The 14669-nt window shown below is 47.6% G+C and overlaps 1 protein-coding gene across 4 annotated transcripts in view; it reads left to right on the top strand.

Moving 5' to 3' along the window:
- The window catches only part of LOC119950709 (cilia- and flagella-associated protein 46), a 365535-nt gene that overhangs the window by 67925 nt on the left and 282941 nt on the right, over nucleotides 1–14669 (top strand). For all 4 annotated transcript variants that reach the window (XM_038773375.1, XM_038773376.1, XM_038773374.1 and 1 more), the window contains 3 exons: nucleotides 6470–6568; nucleotides 7774–7964; nucleotides 11292–11520. In XM_038773375.1, coding sequence (XP_038629303.1) covers nucleotides 6470–6568; nucleotides 7774–7964; nucleotides 11292–11520 — 519 coding nt within the window. The remainder of the gene's footprint in view (nucleotides 1–6469; nucleotides 6569–7773; nucleotides 7965–11291; nucleotides 11521–14669) is intronic.

The following is a 14669-nucleotide window of genomic DNA, read 5'->3' as shown; positions in this document are numbered from 1 at the left end:
CGTGAGGCCCGTCAATGAGGTCTACGCGCGCCACGTTTTTACTACTCGCCGCCAGCGCCCCACAGAATCGCTAGAAGAATTTCTAAGAGACTTAAAAGCCTTATCCCAGGACTGTAATTACAAGGCAGTAAATGCTGCTGAACATAGAGAACTTGCTGTCCGCGATGTCCTTCTTGCAGGCCTTAGATCGAATTATGTGCGCCAGCGACTGCTGGAGAAAGGGGCTCAAAATTTAGAAGAAACTGTTGAACTCGCTACAACTATGGAGGTCTCATTTCGTAGCCTCACCTCGTTTCCTGCGGACTCCGCGACCCCATCATGGGCCCCCGACCAGCGACTGCCCCAGGCCTGCGCCGCGCAGCCGCCCAGCCACCATGCTGCCCCAGCCTGCCACTTTTGTGGCCAGTCCCAGCACCCGCGGCAGCACTGCCCGGCCCGCAACGCGACCTGCAGCAGCTGTGGGCGAAAAGGTCACTAAGCCAGAGTGTGTCTGGCAAGGAAGGCCCCAGTCCCTAACCCTCCCGCGGCACAAAGCAACCGCTCTCCGCACTCGCAGGCCCGCAGGCCCCGCAACGCTGCGGCCTATACCCGACTCCGCCCCCCGCCCGCCACGTGCGATCCATGGGGGCCGCCATCTTGGACGCCGTCTTCCTCGCCGCCCGCCACGTGCGAACCACGGGGGCGGCCATCTTGGGCTCCATCCTCTCCAAACTCAGAAAATTTGATTGAAGACTGCGACCTCAGCAGGCACTCATCGCGGGGCCAGCCCAGCGCAGCCGAACGAGCCGCCGACGACCCGCAACTCAACGCAGTCACACTGGACCAATCGCGCCCAAAACATCTCCACAACTCTATGACGACGGTCCAAATCAACGGGTACAGTACACCGTGCCTTTTCGACTCCGGGAGCACCGAGAGCTTCGTACACCCAGATCTGGTAAGACGCTGTTCGCTCCCTGTTTTTCCTTTTTTTTTTTGAAATAATTTTTATTGCAAAATTTTGAATTTATACAACAATAACGCCAAATTTTACTTAACAATAAAGTAAAATACCAAAAATAACAATAATATTAACAATCATAAACATTCACCCCACCTCCATGAACAACACAGCATTTTAACAACAACGTAAATTAACACAATATAAAGTTACAGAGTAGACACTACAATAAGGAACACCGCCCCCCCCCATATAAAAATTGGAAAAGTATAAAAAAAAAGAACATAGCAACAGCAGAATCCAGCGCTAAGATATTACAACCGACCCCGCAACCCCAAACCCCTAGTTCAAGTCCAGTTTCTCCATCCGCACGAAGGCCCACGCCTCCTCCGGGGAATCGAAATAATAATGCCGGTCCGAATAAGTTATCCACAGGCGCGCGGGCTGCAACATTCCGAACTTTATCTTTTGCCTGTGAAGCACCTCCTTCGTCCGATTAAATCCGGACCGCCGCTTAGCCACCTCCGCACTCCAATCCTGGTAGATCCGTACTACCTCATTCTCCCACTTGCTGCTCTTCACCTTCTTGGCCCAGTGCAGCACATACTCCCGATCACTGAACCGGTGGAACCTCACCAGCACCGCACGCGGGGGTTCATTGTCCTTAGGCCTCCTGGCCAGCACCCTGTGCGCTCCTTCCAGCTCCAAGGGCAGATGGAAAGACCCGGCCCCCACTAGCGAGTTCAGCATTATAGCCACGTAGGTTGTCAGGTCCGACCCCTCCAGCCCCTCCGCAAGGCCCAAGATCTGCAGGTTTTTCCGCCTCATGCGGTGATCAAGCTCCTCGAAGCGTTCCTGTCACTTCTTGTGGAGTGCCTCGTGCCCCTCCACCTTACTCACGAGGACCACGGCCTCCTCCTCTCGTTCAGTGGCCTGCGTCTGCAACTCCCTGATGGCAGCACCCTGGGTGGTCTGAATCTCTGACAGCCTTTTGTTTGTTTCCTGCAGAGAGCTCAGTACCTCAGCCTTGAAGTCTGTGAAGCAGCGCAGGAGAGCAGCTAGTTGCTCCGCGGCCCACTGTTTCCACTCCTCAGGAGCTCTGCCGGTGGCCATCTTGGATCCCTTCCCCCATTTTTTCTGGGGAGCTGCTGCTGCTTTTTCCCCCTTTCCACTCCGAGTTCGAGTCATGGACTGCGGGGAAAGTCATTCAGCACACCTACCCCCACCGGGAGACGTCGAAAAATTTCCGTTTTGGGCTCTAAAAAGAGCCGAAAAGTCTGTTTAAAACGGGAGCTCCCAAATGTGTGGCTTCCTACTTCATCACAGCCACCGGAAGTCTCCGCTCCCTGTTTTTCCTGAACGGCAAACTATCTCCCTCGCTTCGGGTTCCCACTCTGTCCACATCCAAGGATGCACCGTCGCGACTCTAACGATCCAAGGCGCTAGTTACTCTAATTTCTAACAGTCCAAAGATGTGCAGGTTAGGTGGATTGGCCATGCTAAATTGCCCGTAGTGTCCTAAAAAGTAAGGTTAAGGGGGAGTTGTTGGGTTACGGGTATAGGGTGGATACTTGAGTTTGAGTAGGGTGATCATTGCTCGGCACAACATCGAGGGCCGAAGGGCCTGTTCTGTGCTGTACTGTTCTAAATTCTAAATTCTAAATTTTCAACTATACGTCCTGCCCGAACTCTGCGCCCCACTCTTACTGGAACTCGATTTTCAGTGCAATCTCGAGTCTCACCCCCAGCTTCGGCGGACCTCTACCCCCACTCACTATTTGCAGCCTAGCCATGCTGCGAATCCCCCCCCTCCTCTCTTTGCCAATCTCATTCCGGACTGTAAACCCGTAGCCACTCGCAGCAGGCGGTACAGCCTACAGGACAGGGTGTTCATTCGAACCGAGGTCCGGAGACTCCTACGTGAGGGGATCATAGAGGCCAGTAACAGTCCCTGGAGAGCTCAGGTGGTGGTCGTCAAGACCGGGGAAAAATTCCGCATGGTTGTGGACTATAGTCAGACTATTAATCGGTTTATGCTCCTCGACGCGTACCCCCTCCCCAGGATTGCAGACATGGTGAATCAGATAGCCCAGTATCAGATTTTCTCCACGGTGGATCTGAAGTCTGCATACCACCAGCTCCCAATCTGCCCGGAGGACCGCCACTTCATGGCGTTCGAGGCCGATAACCGCCTCTTCCACTTCCTCCGGGTTCCTTTTGGCGTCACAAATGGGATCTCGGTGTTCCAACGAGCAATGGACCGAATGGTGGACCAGTATGGGCTGCGGGCCACGTTTCCGTTCTTGGATAACGTCACCATCTGCGGCTATGACCAGCAGGACCACGATGCCAACCTCAATCGATTTCTCCAGACGGCCCAGAAGCTTAATCTCAAGTACAACAAGGAGAAATGCGTTTTCCGCACGACCAGGCTAGCCATCCTCGGCTATGTCGTGGAAAACGGAGTCCTGGGCCCCGACCCGAACCGTATGCGCCCCCTCTTAGAATTCCCTCTCCCTCTTGTCCCAGGGCCCTCAAACGGTGCCTGGGGTTCTTTTCATATTATGCCCAGTAGATCCCTCAATATGCGGACAAAGCCCACCCACTCTTTAAGGCCACACTTTTTCCCCTGTCAGCTGAGGCCCGTCAGGCCTTCAACTGCATCAAGGAGGACATCGCCAAAGCGGCCATGCGTGCGGTGGATGAGTCTGTCCCTTTCCAGGTTGAGAACGATGCCTCAGAGGTAGCTCTTGCAGCCACATTAAATCAGGCAGGGAGACCAGCTGCATTTTTCTGCCGAACCCTCTCCTCTTCGGAACTTCGACACTCCTCGGTCGAAAAGGAAGCACAAGGCATTGTGGAGGCTATTCATCACTGGAGGCACTACTTCGCAGGTAGAAGGTTCACCCTAATCACCGACCAAAGATCGGTTGCCTTCATGTTTGACAACTCGCAAAGGGGCAAAATAAAAAATGATAAAATTCTGAGGTGGAGGATCGAGCTCTCCACCTACAAATACGATATTATGTATTGACCGGGGAAGCTCAAAGAGCCCCCAGATGCCCTGTCCCGCGGAACGTGCGCCAGCACACACAGCGACCGCTTAAAAGCCATCCACAATGACCTCTGCCACCCGGGGGTCACCCGGCTCGCCCACTACATTAAAGCCCGTAATCTGCCTTTCTCCACCGAGGAGGTAAAAGCCATCACCAGGGATTGCCCGATCTGCGCGGAGTACAAACTGCACTTCTACAGACCAGACAGGGCCCACCTGATCAAGGCTTCTCGGCCCTTTGAACGCCTCGCTATCGATTTCAAAGGGCCACTTCCCTCGACTAACCGGAATGTGTACTTCCTAAATGTCATCGACGAGTTCTCCCGATTCCCTTTTGCTATCCCGTGCCCCGACATGACCTCCCACACAGTCATCAGGGCCCTGCATAGTATCTTCACCCTGTTTGGTTTCCCCAGCTATGTACACAGCGACCGGGGTTCGTCCTTCATGAGTGACGAGCTGCGTCAGTACCTGCTTGACAAGGGCATCGCCTCGAGCAGGACTACCAGCTATAACCCCAGGGGGAACGGGCAGGTGGAGAGGGAGAATGCGACGGTCTGGAAGACCGTCCTACTGACCCTCCGGTCCAGGAATCTTCCGATCTCCCATTGGCAAGAAGTCCTCCCAGACGCGCTCCACGCTATTAGGTCCCTCTTGTGTACTGCCGTCAATCAGACCCCTCACGAGCGGCTCTTTATCTTTTCCAGGGGCACTACCATGGGGGTTTTGCTCCCGGCATGGTTGAAGACACTGGGCCCAGGGCTCCTCAGGAAGCACGTCAGGGCGCACAAAACTGACCCGCTTGTGTAAAAAGTGCTCCTACTACACTCAAACCCCCAATACGCCTTCATAGAGTTCCCTGACAGCCGTCAGGACACCGTATCCCTCCGGGACCTCGCGCCTTCAGGATCAAACCCCACCACTACCACCGCCGAGGTACCCCTCACACTACATCCCACCCAACCTGCAGCGCCCCACGCCTACCAGTTCGCTACACATGTTCCGCGCGCCCGCACCCGCAAGCTCCCAGCGCCCCCACTCCCCAGTCGAACCAGACGGGTACGAAGCTCGGACGGAATCACCCCCGGAGTCCGCCATCGTACCCCAACCGACCGTGATCATCCAGCCACCAGAAAAGGCTGCAACCCCGGTGCTCCGCCGATCACAACGGACAACCCGACCACCGGACAGGCTCAATCTGTAAACCATCACCCCTGCCGGACTTGATTTTTTTACAGGGGGTGAATGTGGTGAATCATAATAGCATAATTCACTGGTTGTATAAAGCTTGGCAGTCGGAGCCTGCCTGCCAGTTCATCTAGAGTTCATCTCGTCACAGGCTCTGTTGTAAGACGATTAAAACCACTGTTCACTTCTAACTACATGTCACGTGAATTGATGGTCTCATCACCCTACTCCTGCTCCTAATTCATATGTATGTTCATACGTTAGGACCAAGGAGGTGATGAGGTATGGAGCTGAGCTGTCCTGATGAAACCCAAACTGACTATCAGTTAGCCGGTTCTTGGTGCGTAATTGCTGCTTAACAGCAGTACTGGCAAACCCTTCCACCACTTTGCTGATGAGTAAGAGCAGCAGGGTTTGGATTTGCCTTGCTTTTTGAGGACAGAACATACTTCGACAATTTTCCAATTTGTTATGTAGATGCCAGTATTGTAGCTGTATTAGATAAGCCTGGCTAAGGTTGGTACAGTGGCCCGATGGTTAGCACTGCTGCCTCATGGCGCTGAGAAGCCGGGTTCGATCCCGGCCCTGGGTCACTATTCTGTGGAGTTTGCAAATTCTTCCCAGGTCTGCGTGGGTCTTACCCCTACAACTCAAAAAGATGTGCAGGTTAGGTGAATTGGCCACGCTAAATTGCCCCTTAATTAGAAAAAAATAATTGGGTACTCTAAATTTATATTTAAAGAAATAACTGCCTGGCTAGAGGCACAGCTTTTTTGGGAACACAGATCTTCAGCATTATAGCCGGAATGTTATCATGGCGTATTGTGGAATGAATTGACTTGGTTAAAGATTGGTATGTATGATGCTGGGGACTTCAAGACTTCAAGAGGAGGCCGAAGATGGATCACCTACTCAACACTTATCCTGAAGATGATTTAAAATGCTTCAACCTTGTCTTTTGTACTTACCTGCTGGGCTGAAGCTTTGTGAAGCTTTGTGGTCTGGTTGGTTCGAAGGATCTCCTGCACTGAGAATGAAACTTGCATTTAGAAATTCCAAGTTGGAATCTTACTTTGCAAAGTGAATAACTTGCATATTAGCACAGTTGAGTTGTTATTTCATCAAAGATTTAGCTAGTTTAAAATATATGGTTAACATTTTTGTTGTAATCGGAGTTAAAAGAATATCAGACAACTAAGATGATATTTGTTATTAATTTTACGCAGCTTAGTTTCAATTTAGTGATGTGATGCATGGCTGTTATTAATTTGCATTTAATTCTGCAGGATAAAGTAATGGCAATGGAGATTGAGTGTGTGGACTCAGAACTCACAATACTGAAACTTGGAGCTAAGGCAGAGAAATGCACAAAGAGTTTTGTAACGGTATTGTTGCCTACGTCAGTTTTTCTCTTGCATTTCTTATTTTAATTTTCTGATGCCATTGTGAAACTGGCTCATTGCATTCGTTACTGATCATAGACTTGGAATGATTCAATTATTGCATATGCAGTTTATGAACAGTGCATATTTTTTACAAATGAGAATAAACCCATTTTTTAACATCAGTTTTAAAAAGAAATACTAAAATCCCAGATGTCATGATGTATAATAGTTTTAGGGATCATGTATAATTTTAAAGTTGAATATATTTGTGTGTTAAGATAGATAATATAGTTCCAGTTTCCATTTCTGTTTTGTGTGTGAACCCTGGTGCTGGGAAGTCTGAATGGACTGCTGACTAAAAGGTCAGGAGCACGTTTGAGAAATTAGGCCAGCAGAGAAACGGGACTGTGTTCATTTGGCACTAGGAGTGTTGCTGAGGTAGTATTCTCATATCTTTTCTGTGCAAAATCATGCATATCGAGGAGCACGCCGGTTTCTCTGCGCTTACTGGTCTTGGGCCACCATTTTGAATTGATCCCAGCAGCCAGAGTCTGACCTCTATCCCGCACAACACAAAGGTTTACCCCCTTCTGGTTGGCAAGGATAGCACTCCCAACCCCTCATCAAGAAGGGGCATCCTCCCTGCACCACTCTTGCATGAGGGTGAACTGACCACCCAACCACTCCCCTCCAGTTCTCCCCCTCCTTCAGGCACTTTGCCCACTGCTCTCACCAGCTCTCCCATGTACCTAAGCACGATGGATAGCGGCACCTGGTAGCCTTGTTCCTGGGCAAGGGTACAGGGTCATCCGCCGATCCTCCACCATGTCCAGGAGGGTCTCCAGTTCCGTGTCTCTGAAACTTGGTGCCGCACCCCTTACGGCCATCTTTTAGGGTGGGATGGTGTGTGTGTGGGGGGACAATCGTTTATATGCGGTAGCAGCTTGTCAGCCTCCTAAGTGTCAATCACACACCCGGCGAATCCAACACCGTTTTTCATTCAAATTGATTGTGTTCCACGTGATGCCGGTGCTAGCCCAATAATTGTAGTGGAATCGGTACAGGTGTGGCGTCGATCTTTCTGTTGTGAAAGTCCACGAATTCCCCATTGGCGTCAGCACCTAGTCTCAGAAACGGAGAATCCAGCCGATGATTTTACAATGAATTTTGCTGCTAATCAGTTTTTGTCTTTTTCCATTCCCTAGAATTGCTTGAGGGTAATTAAGCGAATGGATGAAGTTCTGCAGAATGCCATACGGGCGGCAAATTGGAATCTAGTTCAGGTTGTGTGCGTAACTCAGTGGAAACTCTGCCTACCTATGCTTCAACCTAATTTGCGTAAGAATGTGTTGAAACAACTGATCAATGTGGCAACAATTCTTAGTGATCTTGACAGGTAACTAAAATTGTAATCTGTATCAAATGCTCCCTAAGCAGGTGCAGTGGGTACACTGCAGCATAGCAGAGATTAGAGAGGTGGATGGAAATGAAATTGTTCCGGAATCCTTGCTGCACGTGCTACCAACATTTGTATTTGGCAGAAATGGAACCCAGCAGTTAGGAGCAGCCCAGGCCATTTTCCCTAAGGTTATGTGTGGGGTAACAGTGCTACCATTGCGTACTAAGGACTCTCAATGGAGACTGACTGGTATTTTCCACTTTGGCCTCCAGGTTCACACAGGCATCGGCGACCAATGTGCTCGGTTGTTTGAAGGGTGGTGGCAGACCTTGGGGCGGGATGGGGATGCCATCCCTCTAGGCAGGCTTAGGAAGCGTTCCATGGCTGCCTGGGGGCTGCAGTAGCTACAGGCCATCCTGCAAAGAGGCCCTCTCCAAACCCCACAGTGCCCTGGTTGTAAAATATATTTTTAAATAGTCCCTTTGTTTCCATTGCAATCAGATGTAAACTGTCGAGGAAAATCCATGTTTCTTAGTTCCCCTTGTATTGAAGAGTTTGGATGTATGTATGAATTTTTTCTGATTTAAAGTGTGAATTTAGGGTAATGTAAAAGATGGTTCAGAATTTCCTGTAACAATGGAATTGATAATGCATGCAAATTGTTCTATTGTGTATGTTGGTCTCGCCTTTGCAAATTTGCGATAAGAATTCCTAGATTTATAACCTAAATGCATAGCAGTGAGTCTAACAGCAAATCAAAAATGGCACAACCAAATAAGTTAATGGGAGCTCCATCATTTATTTAATCTACAACGCCTTTACAGTTGAGGAAATTTAATCACAGACTGATCTAAAATCATTTTACCTGTTTCTAACTAAAACAAATATGAAATGAAGGAATTCCCAGGCCGCAGAATTTGTGTGAAATTATACTACTTTGTGATCGTTTCTAAACATGCAAAAAGCTAATCTTTAGAAGCATATAAGAATTATCTGCACAAAACCTGTTCATTTAGAACTGCCCATGTTCTGTCCTGCAAGAACAATTTTGGTTATGGCCTCTTTTGTAGTCCCTCTTTTTGTTGATTAATAATGTCTAGATCAGTTTATTCACTGATTAGATTTATCATGGAGAATATTGTTAAATGTGCAAACACCATGGGCTGGACTCTCCGATCGCTGCTGCTGAAATCCCGTTCAGCGATCAGCCGGCGAATCCTTTTTTACGCCGGAATCGGGGGGCGGCGCTGTTTTTACATTGCCCCGCCCCCTCAAAAACAGTGTATTCGAGGAGGACGTCACCTGAGGCCCTCCCCCGATGCTCCGCCCCCGATGGGCCGAGTCTCCAAGAGCGTGGGGCGTGTGTCCTCTCACTTTTCGGGACTTCACGTGGTGGTTGTACATTGTGTCCAGTACCACTACAGTCGGGGAGGGGGGGGGGGGGGGGGGGGGGGGGGAGGGGGGGGGAACGGGGGTGGTGAGGGGGGATTACAGGGAGGCAGTTTTTGGCAGGCCGGGTCCGCATGTGGCTGGTGCCATGTTGTCCAGCACAGCCGCTGCAGGCCGCTGCCATGTGCATACGGGGCCACGGACCCGGCCATTCTCCATCCGTATCGGCAGATAAAGTCGGGCGGGGGGGCTTTACGTGGCGCGGCTGCTAGCCATCTTTTTGGTCGTAAGACCAGAAGCATCCTGCGGATATAGCCGCAGCATTGGAGAATCCAGCCCCATGTTACCTTCGCAGAGGTTATAATTATCCTCTAACCTTGCCTGTTGGCAAAAATTGAGGTCCAATAAAATTTCAATACACTAGTACATTTATAACACTGAATAGTAATTGATGTAATACAATATGAGTAGGTTGTTGCAAATTGCTTTTTACGGCAACGGCACAGTGGCCCAGTGATTAACACAGCTGCCTCACAGCACCGAGGACCGGGTTCAATTCCAGCCTTGGGCGACTGTGTGGAGTTTGCACATTCCCCCCGTGTCTTCTTGGGTTTCCTCCAGGCGCTCCGGTTTCCTCCCACAGTCCAAAGATGTGCAGGTTAGGTGGATTGGCCATGCTCCTTAGTGTCCAAAAGGTAACGTGGGGTTATGGAGCTCGGGCGGGGGGAGAGGGCCGAGGTAGAGTGCTCGTTCGGATGGTCAGTACAAACCCGATGAGCCGAATGGCCGCCTTCTGCACTGTAGGGATTCTATGATTCCGCGTTATACTTTCATGCACAGTTGTAATTAAATTACATCCAACAGGATGCGCGGACTAATATCTGCACGCTATAATTATTTGAGATACGGCTCCACAAGAATCTTCTTTCCTTATAAACGTGGCATAAATTATTACCAGTGATACCTCTTTGGATGCTGCTAAAGCTGTGGGAAATAGTTGAGTAGCATTCAGAACAGAATGGCCTTTTACCTGGTTACTGAGCATAAAGAGTAAATATTAACAGTTTAACAGAAAAACAACTTTTGTTTCACTCAACTACCAATCTCTTTAGTCCTTCTTAAAACTGCCTACTTTATACAGGATATGAAGCGTTACAAGATGAGACACATTTTAAATGCATTCCTTAAACCATAGCACAATAATAAAGTGGTGAATAATGTTCCAGTGTAATGAATTTTCTACAATTCTTCTGGATGGTAGCAGCATTAGTTTCCTGCAGTTTTACCTGAGATATAGTAAATGGAAGTGCTGATGGATCCCATCAATCCAGCAAGCATATCAATTCCAAATCCCAAAGAACCAACCAGTTACATTATTTTGCAATCTAAGTGACAGGGAGTATAAGAGTAAAATTAATTCAGGATGTTCATGTTTGCCATTCATTTTAATAGTGGGCAGATTCTTACCTTTTTAAGTTAATGCTTAACTCTCGACTATTTCAGCAAGAATATAAACAGAGAAAAATTCCCAGAAAGTAATGATGAAGATCATTTTGGGGATGATTTCCTCTGTTTTTTGCACTGTTAACTAGGCGTTATAATATAGATGCTTTATTTCAATGGCGGAAATTTCCAGAAAATAGTAACTGTTCTTTTCAGGCTCCATTGAGCTTATAATAGTGAGATCTATTAATTTATTTGCCTAAGATAGTAAATATTTACAATGATTAAAATATTTTCTGACTACAGTTTTCATGATACTGATTATTTGAGGAATTTTACGACCACGTTTTAAGTGCATAGCGATTAACAACAATGTTATAATGAATTTGTGCTCTTCTGTCATTTGTCAGCATAAAATTCCCAACTAAAGACATTTAGTTTTTGTAACCTTGTTTCATTTTATAAACTCTACTCCTTATTGAATTATTTTAGTTCGTTGGTTCAGCTGCGGTGCCAAGTTCATATAGAAATAGCTCAGATTGAAGAAGATGAAGAACGGATAGAGGTTGCCATGGAACATCTTAGAAAAGCTTATACTTTAGGTACTAAAGGACCATATGAAAAATATCTGACTGAAAAACTGCACCGTCTGAAGATGTATGCAGAAATTTATGAATCTACTGTAGTCGCAGAGGATCAAGCAATGAAGATGATTGAACAGGTAAAATGCAGAGAGATTTTAAAATATGTATTGGAAACAAAATACAGAGAATTGAGAGACCAAAGCAGTTGTGTTTGATTAAATTGTGTGTTGCGTCTTCAATAGGTTTTCAAACTATAGGCATAAAAAAAATCTATATTACAAGTAATAACTGACAGATTCCAAAAGATTTCAAGGCAGTAATAGAACCATTGTTCCCTATTTTAACCTCTCTGCCTGGAGTTGTGCAAGCAAGCCTATTTAGGTGGTAACATTTTGGTGATGGAAGGCATTCCTGTTGGAATAGTCCCTATTACTCAGGTAAGTAGAGGTCTTCGAGGGGTGGGCAATCGTGTTCCTAACGCTTAAAGAAGACAGAATCTTAACCAAGCTTTCTGCCCCTCCTGTTGCCCCTCTTTTGAAACTGTGATCCTCAGAGTGTATCACAATAGTCATTACAGGCGATTCTCATAAAAAATGACTGAGCACTATTTTCCCACTGTGTTGCCCTGATCTAGAACATAGAACATAGAACAGTACAGCACAGAACAGGCCCTTCGGCCCTCGATGTTGTGCCGAGCCATGATCGCCCTACTCAAACCCACGTAGCCACCCGATACCCGTAACCCAACAACCCCCCCCCCCCTAACCTTACTTTTTAGGACACTACGGGCAATTTAGCATGGTCAATCCACCTAACCCGCATATCTTTGGACTGTGGGAGGAAACCGGAGCACCCGGAGGAAACCCACGCACACACGGGGAGGACGTGCAGACTCCGCACAGACAGTGATGTTATGATTGACAGGTCCTAGTTATGATTGACAGGTCCTCATCACACCAAAATAAATTGCGTTCTTTCTGCTGAGTAAAAGAGGAAGTGAAAGCACTTATCACCTCTCTTAATTCACAGCAGGGGACTTGAGATTCATTGAAACGTGAACCGAAATGAAAACAAACAATCCAGACACCTGGCTCTAGATTAAAATCATTGAATCCCCACAGTGCAGAAGAAGGCCATTCTGCCCGTCGAGTCTACACCGACACTCTGAAAGAGCATGCTACCTTGGTCCACAACCCCGTCCTATCCTTGTAACCTCACCTAAACTTTGGACACTAAGGGGCTGTTTAGCATGGCCAATCCACCTAACCTGCAAATCTTTGAACTGTGGGAGGAAATCGGAGCACTCGGTGGAAACCCACACAGGCACAAGGAGAATGTACAAACTCCACACAGTCACCCAAAACTGGAATTGAACTGGGGTCCCTGGTACTGTGAAGCAGCAGTGCTAACCACTGCTGGTTAGTACCATGCTGCCCCCTGGAAGCTATTACCATCTCATGCACAGCCTACTAAAGGTTATTCCTCTTTGAAAGTGAATAGAAGCCTTGCAGATCAAAGGGTTTGAGGGGCTTTAAAGACTTGTGAAGTGTTTTCAGCTTTCTATGAAGTAATAGCTGCTGCTTTCAAAACTTTTGTCTGAGCAACAGGTATAAAGGGCTGGTAGCTTCCAGGAGTTGTAACTCCTGGGGAAAATTTCTGATGTGGGGGTCTCTTAAAGGGGGTTGTTATGACACCCTGGGCGAAGGCGCGGTTCGTTCCAGCCCCCTTGACACGGAGTCAAAACACAAATGAAATGGCCAATAATTCTTAGAAAAATACCAAAGTCTTTGATCCTTAGCTGTTAAATAATTACAGTCACAAAGTTTGTAAATTTGCAGCAAATACAACTGGTTAACTATTATCTCATTCCTAATCCCTCACTTTAACTTGCCTCTACCGTCTATGCACACGTACAAGATAAAAAACACAAGAGGGGCGAAAATAGTAAGTAAAAGTAAAAGATAAAGAGTTTTTGTTTCAGATGGTTGTTTCCAACCAACTTTTCTTCAAACCAGGCTTTCAAGTTGACATTTCTACTTTCCAGTCTGTAATGCTTTTCACTGTAGATTCATTCAGGTCTCTGCAGTTTCAGAAATATGGCTGCTTTTCTGGAGAAAACATGAGAGAGAGAGAGAGAACAAGTCATTCCCCTGAGTGCCCAGGGGCCCAACTCTGCTTTCCTTAGGCCTCTAGAAATCATCCCATTCAGACAGGATCCAATCACCACCTGTTACTGGCAGAATATGGCCAATCAGCCAATTCATCGGCCACCAGCCGACTGATCAAACCGAGTTCCACCCCATCTGTCGGGTGCCACAAAGTCTGAGTTCTGTTCGTAGATTGGCATCATGTACTATAACTTCTTGAATTCCACATTCTCTCTGCTGCTTGACATAACAGATATATGTCCAGTAAGCATCCATGGATCAAAATGATCACAGCCAGCAAATAAAGGGGAAATAAGGGAATCATCAGGAAGGTCCCTTATAGAGATCTCTGGCATGGGGGGCTCTGGCATGGGGGATCTCGGTTGTGGGATTCTCTGTTGGGGGATTCTCTGTTGGGGATGAGATTGGGGGGGGATCATTCAGCTGGGGGGGGGGGTCAGTTTACGCTTGTGTGCTGTTGCGGGGAAGGGTGTGACCCGTAATTCCCGTGCTGATGGGGAAGGGGGAGTATGACCCTACTTGTCAGCAGGTGGAGGGGGGGGACATGATGCGTGTTCTGGCAGGGTGGGGAGGCCAGTCACCGGACCTCTGTATCAGGTCGTCCACTCAAAATGACAGCTTGATAGTCGGATTCAGAATGGGAGCTCCCCACCATGCATACATTTATATGACGAGGTGGAAGGCATTGCTCCTGGGCTCCACTCCTAGCACCAGAGCAGACCAGGAGTGATTCTACTCCAGTGGGAGAATCTCCCAAACGGAGAATCCTGCCCATAGTTTCAGTTAGTGAAGAAGATATATCTAGCGTAATTCAAGCAAATAATTGAGAAAAAGAATGTTTTTGCGAAAGCAAGAAAGAAAAATAACCAAAAACATGAAGTTAATGTTAATCATGTATTACAAAACTAAAATTGATGGTAAATAATAAAAAAGAAAATGAGGACGTGAATACAAACAAAGGTATTTCAAGCAAGTTTGTACAACAATAGCTTCATAATATTACAAATATTATGGCTGGAATTCTCCAGCCGTTGCAATTCTCTGTTTCCTCTGGAAGCACATCCCCATCTGCAGGTTTCCTGCTGGCGTGGGGTGGCTTCAGTGGGAACTTCTATTGA

This window comes from Scyliorhinus canicula, chromosome 16 (assembly GCF_902713615.1).
Source record: "Scyliorhinus canicula chromosome 16, sScyCan1.1, whole genome shotgun sequence".
NCBI lineage: Eukaryota > Metazoa > Chordata > Chondrichthyes > Carcharhiniformes > Scyliorhinidae > Scyliorhinus > Scyliorhinus canicula.
Note: the sequence above shows the minus strand (reverse complement) of the source record. Positions and strands in the feature narration are given on the sequence as shown.